This window comes from Sphaeramia orbicularis, chromosome 10, assembly GCF_902148855.1.
Source record: "Sphaeramia orbicularis chromosome 10, fSphaOr1.1, whole genome shotgun sequence".
Lineage (NCBI taxonomy): Eukaryota > Metazoa > Chordata > Actinopteri > Kurtiformes > Apogonidae > Sphaeramia > Sphaeramia orbicularis.
Window position 1 is genome coordinate 37,491,320 of NC_043966.1, and position 12,355 is coordinate 37,503,674.

At 37.7% G+C, this 12,355-nt stretch overlaps 1 protein-coding gene across 1 annotated transcript in view; it reads right to left on the reverse strand.

The window, feature by feature from the left end:
• Positions 1-12,355, reverse strand: part of tenm1 (teneurin transmembrane protein 1) — a 269,383-nt gene that overhangs the window by 166,435 nt on the left and 90,593 nt on the right. Inside the window, exon 4 of the mRNA XM_030145470.1 lies at positions 11,572-11,815. Within this exon, the coding sequence (XP_030001330.1) occupies positions 11,572-11,815 (244 nt within the window). The remainder of the gene's footprint in view (positions 1-11,571; positions 11,816-12,355) is intronic.

Here is a 12,355-nt window from a genome sequence, read left to right on the forward strand (position 1 = left end):
CTACAGTATTTTTAGTGGCAAGACTGGGACAACCATCTTTGAATCTACCTCACAGTGTGACGTAAGACTGGTGTTTTTTAGCCACCACCAAAAATATCATGTTTGCTCATCTTTCGTCTGAGGCAGCCCAAGTGTATACTCACTTTAAAGGATATATAAAAATATACAGTACTGTGCAAAAGTCCGAGGTCACTTTTAGCTATGTTGCTGAGTTACAGTGAGCATAGTGTCCATTTCTCAGTCTTTTATTAAGTTATACGATTATACAGAGAACCACTGAGCAGAAAAATGATGACTTTTGGAGGCAACAGTCAGTGTTTAATGTGATCTCTGTTCCCAGAAGAAAAAGGAGATGTGTTGAATACAACCAAATGTAAAACTGTTGAAGATTAGTTCAGTAAATCTCACATCGTCAAATATAAAAAGAGGTCACACTAAATACTGGACACTTGTTTTTCTGAAATCCTACTTTTTAATGCTGTTCTCATTTTTCCGATATATTTCAGTTTTATCTAGAGACTGGCAAATACATATGTACATTAAAATATGTCATTATAATCTTGGTAAAACAAGACAACCAAGGCTTATACACAGTAGTTTGTTTAATTTTTACCAGACTTTTATATATCTGTATATATATTTAATATTTTTTAAATATAAAAACATTTTTTTAATATATTTTTATCTTCTCTTTGTTTTTTCAATTGTATAATTAATATATTTTACAATTATAAATATATTATAATTATTAAGTATATTTATATAAATATAATATAAAATTTTAAATGTCTTCCTCGTCTTGTGCTTTTGTACATTTGAATTTCCCCCTTGTATATCTAATTAAAGATAACATAAAGTATATCTTCTCTTATCTTATATGGATGTAAGTTTTAATATAGTTTTCTTATAGATGCTTTATGTTTGTCTTCAATATATGATTTCAAATGTGTTTCTTTGTGAGGATTGTAATGCCTATTGAATCTAGATGTGTGGATTTGGGTAGAATGCCATTGTTAATGTGTATTTTTATGTATACCATAGGACGATTTAGGGCACAGCTAATGGGTATTCTATAAAAAAATAAACAAATAAAACAATGGAAAACAGTCTTCACCATGAACCGCGGTGTAATATGCTCACTGCAGAAGCTGTACCTGCCAAAGAATGTGAAACTCAGCCATTATACAGCGCAAGTTCTTCATCAGAGAAGAAGCTCAAATTTGTCAGAGTGCCTCTCTGGTGCAACATTATGAGCAGCTGCTGTAATGCAGAGCGGCACCGAAATGAAAGAGAATAAAAAAAAGCCCTGGCAGCCAAGGATCAATGACTTACCTTCGCCTTTTTTGACTCATCAAAGCGACTACTTAAGTTATAAGGCTGTATTAGTTAAAGCAAGATGAGGTTCATTTTCATTATGAAAAAAAAACGAGCACGTTAGATGGCAGATGATGATAGGAAACTAAGCTGAAGGGCAATTAATCTAGGTAGCATTTCATCTATATTGTGTTTGGATAATGGAGGGTGAGGGTTGGAGGGTGTCAGATGAGGAAGCAGAAATATGGGAGGTAGGAAATTATGCAATTTGGAAAAGTGAATCCAGGCAGCCAATTATAAGTAGCTCTAGCAGTGTCTTGTTCTGGCCAGATTGACTGTTACTGTGAGAAAACAAAGGACTGCTACACTCAGAGAAAACACAGAGAGTGGGGGAAAGAGAAAAAAACAACGCAGGTCTGATTCTTTTCCTTTTTTCTTCCTCTGCAGGCTATTTTCCATAACAAAAAATATCCTGGGGTTATTCACCGACAGCAAAGTTTACCCCAGGTTACTGGGCGCTCTCCGGGGGTTAATACAGGCTGAGAGTGTGATACAGTATGTCAGAGCAGATCTGCGGCTTGAGTGTTATTCTGTCCATGCAGTGAAAGGTGTGAGGTCACCGGCTGCTGGTAGGACTCTTTGAAGGGCCCTCAGAGGACAGGCCATTAAAGTGGGGCCAGACAGCAGACTGACAACGTCGCTGGACACCAGACTGCAGACTCCTTCCCTTCACACACAGCGAAAACACATCCATCTCCTACAGTCATTAAAAGCCTCACATTTAGCCTTGAAGTCTGCTTTTATTTGAGACAGAAATTCTGACACAGGGATGGAAATCATAATTTAACATTTTAGATGAATATATATATATATATATATATATATATATATATATATATATAAAATTGAATATATTATTTGACCGATTGGTGTAATATAGTCACCAATTATCATTAACATTAGCTAAGATTTGAATGGTGATAAATTATTAGGTAAATTAGGAGGAGATAATAAATTTGATAAAAATTAGCTGTTATGACACTGAATATAATAATGGGTCCATGATTACCTTAACACAGGAGTATCTGAGTTCAGGGGCCTTACACAGCCCAATATGATCTCAAGTGGGTTGGACCAGTAAAATAATAGCATAATAACCAATGAATAATATCAATTCCAATATTTTCTCTATGATTTAGAGTGAAAAAAATTTAAACAAGTGGTACCAGGCACAACAAACCCCGCCCCTCGCACGTATTGTAGATTTTATTTGGCATGGATCCAGCTGATGTCATCATGTCTATGTGTGTGCTGATGTCAGCATATCAATTGCGTCTATATACAGGGTGGGGAAGCAAAATTTACAATGAACATTTAGTTGTTTTTTCTCAGCAGGCACTACGTCAATTGTTTTGAAACCAAACATATATTGATGTCATAATCATACCTAACACTATTATCCATACCTTTTCAGAAACTTTTGCCCATATGAGTAATCAGGAAAGCAAACATCAAAGAGTGTGTGATTTGCTGAATGCACTCGTCACACCAAAGGAGATTTCAAAAATAGTTGGAGTGTCCATAAAGACTGTTTATAATGGAAAGAAGAGAATGACTATGAGCAAAACTATTACGAGAAAGTCTGGAAGATACTATTAAAGAAGAATGGGAGAAGTTGTCACCCGAATATCTGAGGAACACTTGCACAAGTTTCAGGAAGCGTGTGAAGGCAGTTACTGAGAAAGAAGGAGGACACATAGAATAAAAACATTTCTATTATGTCAATTTTCTTGTGGCAAATAAATTCTCATGACTTTCAATAAACTAATTGGTCATACACTGTCTTTCAATCCCTGCCTCAAAATATTGTAAATTTTGCTTCCCCACCCTGTATATATGTGCCAAGTTTGAAGTAAATTGAAACAAAATTGATGTTTTTATAGACATTTGAAAATTTGTCCATTTTAAGTAAATGGGGAAAAAAAAAGAGATTTAAAAATATTCATAAAAAATGTGAACTTTGACTTACTTTTTCCAAAATGTAACTACATATATTCTAGGTCACTGGCAATCTATAAATCCAATTTGGTATGAATTCAACCAATAGTTTTGCTGCTAGAGTGTTAACAAACAAACTGAACCAAAAATAATACCCCGTCCCTCCCCTTCGGGGGGCAGGGTAATTACACAATGAAGACGTTTACACCTACAAACTACCCTTTAAAAAATGTGAATAACATGAACAACCTGAAATTTCTGAAGAAAAATAAGTGCAATTTTAACAATATTATGTAATGCGTATCTACACATGTGCATTACAAGACATTTCGGGTCGTTCATATTTGTTCTTGTTATTGACATTTTTGTGACAGAATAGTTTGAAAATGTAAAGATTTTCTGATCATTTTGTTCTGTTTTGTTTGTTTGTTTTTTTTAAAGCAAAACAAAAATTTGGATTTGTCATTATTTATAGGTTATTATGATAAAAAAACTGGCCTGACCCACTTGAGATATGGCCCCTCACCTAAAATGAGTTTGAGATGCTTGATTGTCAGTATCTTCAATGTCATTTTTGTGCTTTGCAAATTCATCCCACGGGGAGTTTTCGACTGCAGGCCATGTTTGACACTCCTGCCTTAACAGATCTTATTGGTTATGTAACTTTTTTCATCTTCTCCATCTGCCAGAATTCATATCAGTCAGTTTCATCTGACATTTATCAGTAAGATACTAAAAATGAGACCTTTAACATCAATTCTTTTCACTGAACCAAATGTGATGCTCTGCTATTACATACTCACACTGCCATGGAATAAACAGTCCAGTCATCTTCCACTTCTTAGCAATACTAGCTTTTGTATCAGAGTACTGAAAAATAAGTTAAATGAAAAAAGGTGAATCTGTGGTGCTTTTTGAGAACAACCTTCAGCCTAAAAAGTAGCTTTGTTACTGTGTGAGGGACATCTTCAAATTCTGAGGTTTAACATGTGGCTAAAAGCTAAACTCTAGTGTATAGTTAAAGTCCTAATCAAAGGAGAAAATAATAACATTTGGCTTCAGGTAACATCAGCATGTTAGCTAATTAACATTTGCTCACAGTACATCTGTCAAACTGGATCTTTATAGTTGTGTTTCACCTTTTATCTGTATTGGTCAGTTCAGGGGAAGGTAAATAAAATAAGGATTTATATAAATACACAGCTAAGCATGAAGTGAAGTCTGTAAATGGACCAAGAAATTAAACAGTATTTAAGACACTTCAAATATTTATAAACACTGACTATGGAAAAATCCACCAATAATTACATTTGATTGAAACAAATTAATTTAGCCCCTCGTGAACCCTGATTGGCGCCTCATTTAAGAAATAATTTACAATAAGTAGCATATTGACTCTGCTGGTAATTGACTGTTTGGATCCTGGCATCAAATGTAACAGCTGGATCGTCTTCAATGATAAAAGAGACACAACAGAGACCTGACAGGACCCCTGTAGCTGTCAAAGAAGATCAGGTTTTCTATTTATCATATCACAATTTTACATGGTTACATAATCTCACCAACAAAAATATAGGTTTCAAAATCATCACTTTACTACAATGAAATCCGGTTGGTCTGAGTGGTAAATGTGCAGGTGGCGGCAGTGAGTGCGAAGGGGCGGCACACTGCAGATGTAACACAAATGTTTTTAATGCTAGCTGAGGTGCCTGTCAATACCCAGTTTGTTGTACATGTGTGAATGCGTGTGACAATTATCTTCAGTCACTTGTACTTATAGATAAGTAACAGCAGTTTCTGGGATTTAACGAAATGAACATAAATGTGTTATCAGTAGGTACATAATATAAGATTAATTCTAAATATTTGATTAAATTATGAATGATTGATTTGAGGGGGGGTGGAGGGTCAGTCCTGCGATGAACTGGCGACATGTCCAGGGTGTACCCCAGCCCCATAAGTAGCTGGGATAGGCTCCAGCGACCCCCGTGACCCCAGTGAGGATAATACAGGTTCAGAAAATGAATGAATGAATGATTTGGATTCTGCTTTGAGATTATTCATGTTAATAAGTTTTCTTCTTCCCATTCCTTTTTGAGCAGTACATATTCAATTTATTTTGTTATTGCTAGTGTACATGGCAATTGCTATTTTGTCTTGATCACCTTTGTTTATTTATGTATTAACTCTGCCATTAGTTCCTTGTACACAAAAGATGTTTGTTTTTTTTCTTCTGTTCAAAACGAATGAATGAATGAATGTTGATTCCACTTTTGTATTTTATATGTGGGCTTTTCATATTGAGTTTTAGTTATGTTTTAGTGTGGATGCATGGCTGAATTTTCTGCCATTCTGTAACTTCTTGCTGCTGCTGTTTTGGTCAGGACACTTTTGCAAAAGATATTTTTAATGAGTTATTTTTCCTGGTTAAAGGTTAAAAAAAATAATCATATTAAGATAAATAAATACATGTTTTTGGACAGTTAATGAGCTAACATTAGCTAAAAAGTTAACAGTAGATAAAGGTTGTTAGTCTGACTGTCACAATGAAGGGGAATTACAAAATACATTTACTTCTAAAAAGTAAAAGATTTTGGGCTTTTGAGAGACCATTCTTGGCTGCAGGCCCAGTTTATTTAATTATTCAATTGTATATATTAATTTTACATTGGTACAACATTTTTTATTAGTGTTATTATAGTTCACTTAATTGAATTAATAATTAACATTTAGCCAACCTTGTATTTCATTAGCATCATATTAGACCATATTTATGAAAAAATAATGATCTGCACCTATATATATATCGCTCTAGGGCCACTCATTCCAGTTGTATCACACTGTATAATGAAAATAAAAATATGAAAAATGACAAAAACTAGTTTGGCTTATCAGATTATTACATTTGAAATGAACAGATTCATACACTAGCCTTTGTTTGACTGTGTTTTTCACCTAAATTAAGGCTGCAATTACAATGCAAAAGGGACAAGACACAATAAGATAAGCAACTAGAGACTAATCCCACGTTTCATTTTAACACAAATATGGGATTTGATTATTGATTATCTTTTATATTTGTAGTGTACCTTCCCAACATCAGGCTGATTTTGACCTACATGGCTGTGACAATAACGATCCCTTGTTACATGGAACAGTGCATATCGAGCATGACAGCAGCGGTGTAAAATACATAACAAGACAAAACAGAAGAGAGAGGGTAACTTGACCGTGGTGGAAAGGTGTCGTCTATTTAATGAGACATCCAGAACGAGGAGAACTCATACTGACATGAATGACGTGAGGTTCAATTAGTTTGGCACAAGAACACCAAGTAAAAAGGCAAAACTGGCTTTTAGTTTTCCTTTTTTTTTTCACATGTATCTGCACTCCTGCTTCAGAAATTGGTTCTGAAAGTTTGCACATCATAATTGATAACCTAACTGTTCACCTAACTGAATCCTTTACTAGGGTTATCCTATGGTGTAGCTGCACTGTTACTTGAATATTTTATGTACATATTATAAGCAGTTTATCTTATAAGGACTCACTCACTAAACAAAAGAAAAGGCAGTTTTGCAGCTCTGTTATCTGCAGTGCTTTCTTGGTTTCATTCCTCCACTTTTCATTCTGCCACTTTGATGCCCGTTCTCTCTTTCTCTGCATCCCATCGCTCTCCCTGTCTGTCTATAATGTGGCCCTAAAGCTGTGTTTTACATGAGAGACAGATGACATCTATCCTTCAGTGTCTGTTTCCCTCCTTCCATCCACATATCCAGTGCCTGGTGAAGGCTGTGAGTCACATGGATTGGAGGGGGTGAGGGGTGGGTGGGGGTGGGGGGTGAGGCAGGGGACACAGGAGGCTGCACATGGAGCAACCACACACCTAAGGGTCAATGCTGGTTCAGCTCTGAAAGGCTACAAACAACATTTTTGGACACATACATTAAGAAACAAAGCGTGCCCGGAGATGCCCGAACAAGACAAGCATACACAAAAAGATGTCAAATAAAGGTGAGCGTTTTCACATTTTTGAGGCCAGTACACAGGTCGAGTTCACTGTGGTGCTTTTATTGCTCTGCTGAAGGTACTGGAGCAAAAAGATCAGAATGCAGCTGAAGAAATTGCATTTGTCAACGCGTATGAAACTCTATTCTTCTTGTGAGGTGTTTTTAAAGAGGCTTCGCTGTTCTTCCTGGCTCCCTGCTTTTGATCTTCTCAGACAATATCCAGGGGCGACGCCCAGGAAGCTCTGAATTCATATCAGAGGGCATATTTCCCCCGAGACAGGGAAAAAATGAGACCCGCTCTCCAGGAGGTCTGAGTCTATGGCCTAAGGGCTGTCTCTACCTGGATACGTGCAAACGAGAATGTGTATGATGTGTGTGTTTGAGTGGGCGGAGGTCTGTACACACACAGGGTGCAGGTACATGCAGATATACATAACGTGCATGTGTAGAGAAGCTGACTCCGGTGTGTAGCTGCACGTCAGGAAGTGTGTGATTCAAGCTAGGAATCTCACTTCTTAGCAATAAGGGGGTGGAAAAAAAAAAGGCAGGGCACCAGTCAATTTATTACAGTCCCAACATTTGCAATGCCTTTTAACACACCCAGTGTGAGGCCCAGTCAGATATATTGAATATCCATATATGCATCCTTCCACTTATACAAGCGGACCTCTCCAGAAACATAACGGATATGCAGCGGAAAAGGAAATCTATGCACACTTCAAACAATCTTAATCTCTGCTGACGTAATATCAATACGTTTCAATACAGATTCATCAAATACGCATCGAGGGAAATGCAAGTTTACCTGACAACAAGAGATATTACACTTTCTCTTTGTCATTTTTATTAAGGTCATAGCATCGCTTATAATTCCATCGACATGAGCCTCCATGTCAACTTTGTAAATACTTGATAAATCTTTAATCTCACGCCTGAGATTGAGCTGATAGCAGCACAAGGCAAAGAGCAAAAAGAAGGGGGGAAAAAATGAAATCATTAAATCTGAACAGTGGTGTATCTAAGAATGTGAAGGAGGATACGTAGGAGTGTACTTCAATATTAAATCCAACCCAAAACAGTTAAGCAGAGTAGACTGAGCAAGTTTTTTTTGTCAAAAGCTGGAGAGGAAAGAGCCAATAATATCTGAATTATGTTATGAAGGGACACTGTTCTACTGACTATGAATATGATTACATTTTATGGTTCTGAACTAATAGTGCACTATCAAATTAAACTTATTTGACTATAAAGTCCCAATGCAAAAATGTATTACCACAGAAAGGCATCTTCCACTTTATTGAACCGCTGTGGAAATTGTATTTTATATTCACATCTCTCTGTGGTAGAGAGTAGTGTATGTTCAGCTGATGCTGTTTGAATGATTTTAAATAACTAAAAAAGTAAATGTTTTGTTTATAGTGAAATCCCATTTGATATTCACACACACACATGCACACACTCACAGACAAGGAGTATAATTACAATGCACTTCTGACAAGTCTTTCACATTGATACTCGTGTCTGGCCAATGATTAATTTAAATTGTCACTGAATCTAATTTTATTCTTCCTTTCCTTTAAATGAGGTAAGATCTAATTATGGCCTAATGCATAACTTATTAAAACCTCTTCTTCTGGCGTGGCAGCCTGCCAATCTTATCCTGACTCATAATACCAGAATTCAGCAACCGCACCAAGTTCTCATTAAACATGCAAACATATTCTTTTGCACCTTGCTGCGCCCTCTCGAATGCAGCCTCACAAATGAGGATCTCCTAAATAATTCTCTGATCAATTATTACTTATGCAGCAAGCAAATGCTTAATTCTGTTTGATGGGATGAAATTCCGGCGGCTCATCTCCAAGCATTTGGAGAAATTGTCACAGGGAGTACAATACAATAAGAAGTGGAATCATGGAGTGTTCCTGAAAAGACCATTTTTACAAGATACTGAGGGTGCAAAAAAAATAAAACACATTCCCATGCTGAAATGGAACCAAAAGTGAGTTGCCAGTTCCCTGTTATTTCTTTTTTGCAGCAGGGGGTAACGGAATAAAAAAGAATTCAAAAAACCTGAGACACTTCTCATGACTTTGATGGTGTGCAGAAGTCCTGTAATAATACCCCAGAGTCCTACGTGGTGTTCCACATTTCCCTTGAACACGAGCAAAACATGTCCATCCTAACAAATCCTTTAGTCCAACATTCATTCTTAATCATTCCACTCTAATTTTCCTGAGAAATTGTGAGAGTCTGCCAACTCAGACTCTTGATGAAAGAATTTCCTTTAATCTAATGATCCTCATTTGTGAGATTAAAGAAATGTCTTTAATCAAGTGACATTATGTTGAAGTGGCTTGGTTTGCCTTGAAGATATTTTCATTTGAAGAGTTGCATTCCAAAATGACATATCTAACATTTCAGAGTGAAAGCATCCTGGAAAGAAGCCCTTCATTTGTTCTAAACTCATAAAATCCCTCTACCTCATTTGTTCACTTGTTGTACTTTCTCTTTAACTGAGGCACATTTAAAGGGTCCCTGTAATGAATTTTTATTGCTAGCTACTTCAAAAGATCACATATAATGCTAGTGGTTCCATCCAGTAACTTATATTATAGCCCATTGTCGAGTACACGCGAGTACTAAGTCCCTCCTCCATCAGTCAGTCATGGTCAGAGACACGTTCCCTCCTTCATGACTTGTTCCAGCACTGGTAGTGACGCAGATTTGTTGTATTGTCCAATTACCTGGGCTGTGATGGACTGGTCACTGACCCCATGCAGCAGACACCAGTCTAAGGCTACATTCAGACTGCAGGCAAATGTGGCCCAAATCCGATTTTTGTGACCTGTATCCGATCCGTTAAAGACAGTTTGAACAGCACAAATCCAGTTTTTTCAAATCCAACCCAGGCCACTTTCATATGTGGTCCTAAATCCAATACGTATCCAATATTTTGCAAAGCGACTTCAGTTTGAACAACCTGGTCCTATTTATTCGACCTTTACGTAATTGAAATGCGACAAATGTCACAATTCTGCATCCCAGGAGGAGAAGTGGTGGGAAAAACATACTTAAAGTGTGTGCCTGCGTGGTCACATATTACGTCAGGACCCCTTTGTGCATGAGGGTCACTTCAGGGTCGCATTCAGTTCATACTCAAAACTGATAGAAGTCGCATTTAATGTGAAATATAAACAAGCGCACAAAAAGATCTGATTTCATCCTAAAAAATCCGAATTATGCAATAAGACCTGCTGTCTGAACGTAGCCTACGATGACACATTATTGGCCAGTGCTGGGTCGCGTCGCTAGTACAATGGCGGAGAGCAAAGCTTACGGCTTAACAACAAACGCAAACATGTGCTGTCGACTCAGTCTTGGTCACTGACTGCTGCTTGTTTACTCACATTGATCACCTGGAATCAATGATGGTACATCACTTCAGGCTGGCAATGGCTGCTCCCCAAAGGTTCATATAATTCAGATAATAAAAAGGTCCAGTGTGGTGCATTTATGGTGACTTTTTACTGAATTTGCACCTCTCTTGCTTATAAGTAACACACAAAGCACAATGCTGTAAACATGACCAGTAAAAGGTTCCCTTTAAGGCAGTGTTTTATAGTAACAAAGCAATAATAATTCACTACTGTACTCAAGTATGTTTTGGGTGAATTTGCACTTTACTGAGTTTTTTTTTTTTTTTCTGTTTACTTTCACTTTTATTTCACTACATTTCCTAACTCAATTGCATATTTCTACTCTAATACATTTTAATGCACAGTATTGTTACTCATTACAAATAATAAATTGAAGGAAATTTAGTGTTTTCACTTGTGAAATTACCGGTAACTACAGCAAAATCAGGAAGATGATTTGTCATTAGGTCTAATCATGTAATGAACAACTGCAAACGATGGTCCACACTCAACCAGTCGGCAATCTGTTGACGTGAGCGGTAGCATAATATTCCAAATCCAGACTGCCTTTGGTTGTTATTAACATTTTACTTTCGCTTTCATTACTTGAGTACATTTAATTGTAGATTACTTGATATACTTTAGTACAGTAAATACTAGATACTTAAAAAAATTAACTTAAGTAGTATTTCAGTTGGTGACTTGAGTTTCTACCAAAGTAATTTTTTGGTAGAGTACCTGTACTTCTACTCAAGTGGGCCTTTCTAGTATTGTATACAACACTGCTTTAAGGACGTACTCATTACCTGGAACATGTTGCATTCTCTTACCTGGTCTCTAGGGGAATGTTACTGTTGAGCACCCAGCTGTTGTGAAGCTGTGCCTGGTCTGTGCTCGAACTGTTGTCTGCCCCCTGGCCGCCCTGACCGGCCTGGCACCGCGTTGGCATGGTCTTCCTCTGCAGGCTCACTTGAGTGTAAGGTGCGGGGCGGGCGCAGGTGCACGCGTGCGGTGGCGGCGGCGGCGGGGGCAGCGGACGAAATGTGAACTGACCACCTGGACTGCTGGGCAGCTCTGCGTGGGGAGACAGGGGAGAGGAGAAGAAGAGGAGGAGGAGGGAGAGAGGGAGGGACAGGGGAGAAATAAACATGGCTTTATTAGGAGTGCAGTACTATAAATTACAAATAAAAGTGGTGTGTTAGTTGACAGTTTATTGTTATTACACTGATTGAGGGACATAAATCAGGTTGAAACTGTCCCTGTCCAGCTCCTTCCCTTCCTACCTGCTTTGATACACTTCCAACCACACTATAAATAGCTTCTTGGCTGCCTGCAACATTGAGCAGTCTTTAAAGAGCTAACAGCTCTGGCTTAATCTGCACCCGCCAGCCCAAACTACCCATGTGATGTTTATTATGAGATCTGTAGCTCGACGGAATGAGCTAGCCAGCTGTAACTCGCTCACACTGCTAACCTCGGGGTCTAGCTAGAGCTCTCTCAATCCATCATTTATCATCTCTTTTCGCTGTGTACCCTCCCTCTCCCGGTCTCTTCCTTCCTGCTGTTTTCTCTCCCCTTTGCAGGCAGGCTTTGAGAAGTGAGAATGCACTAATT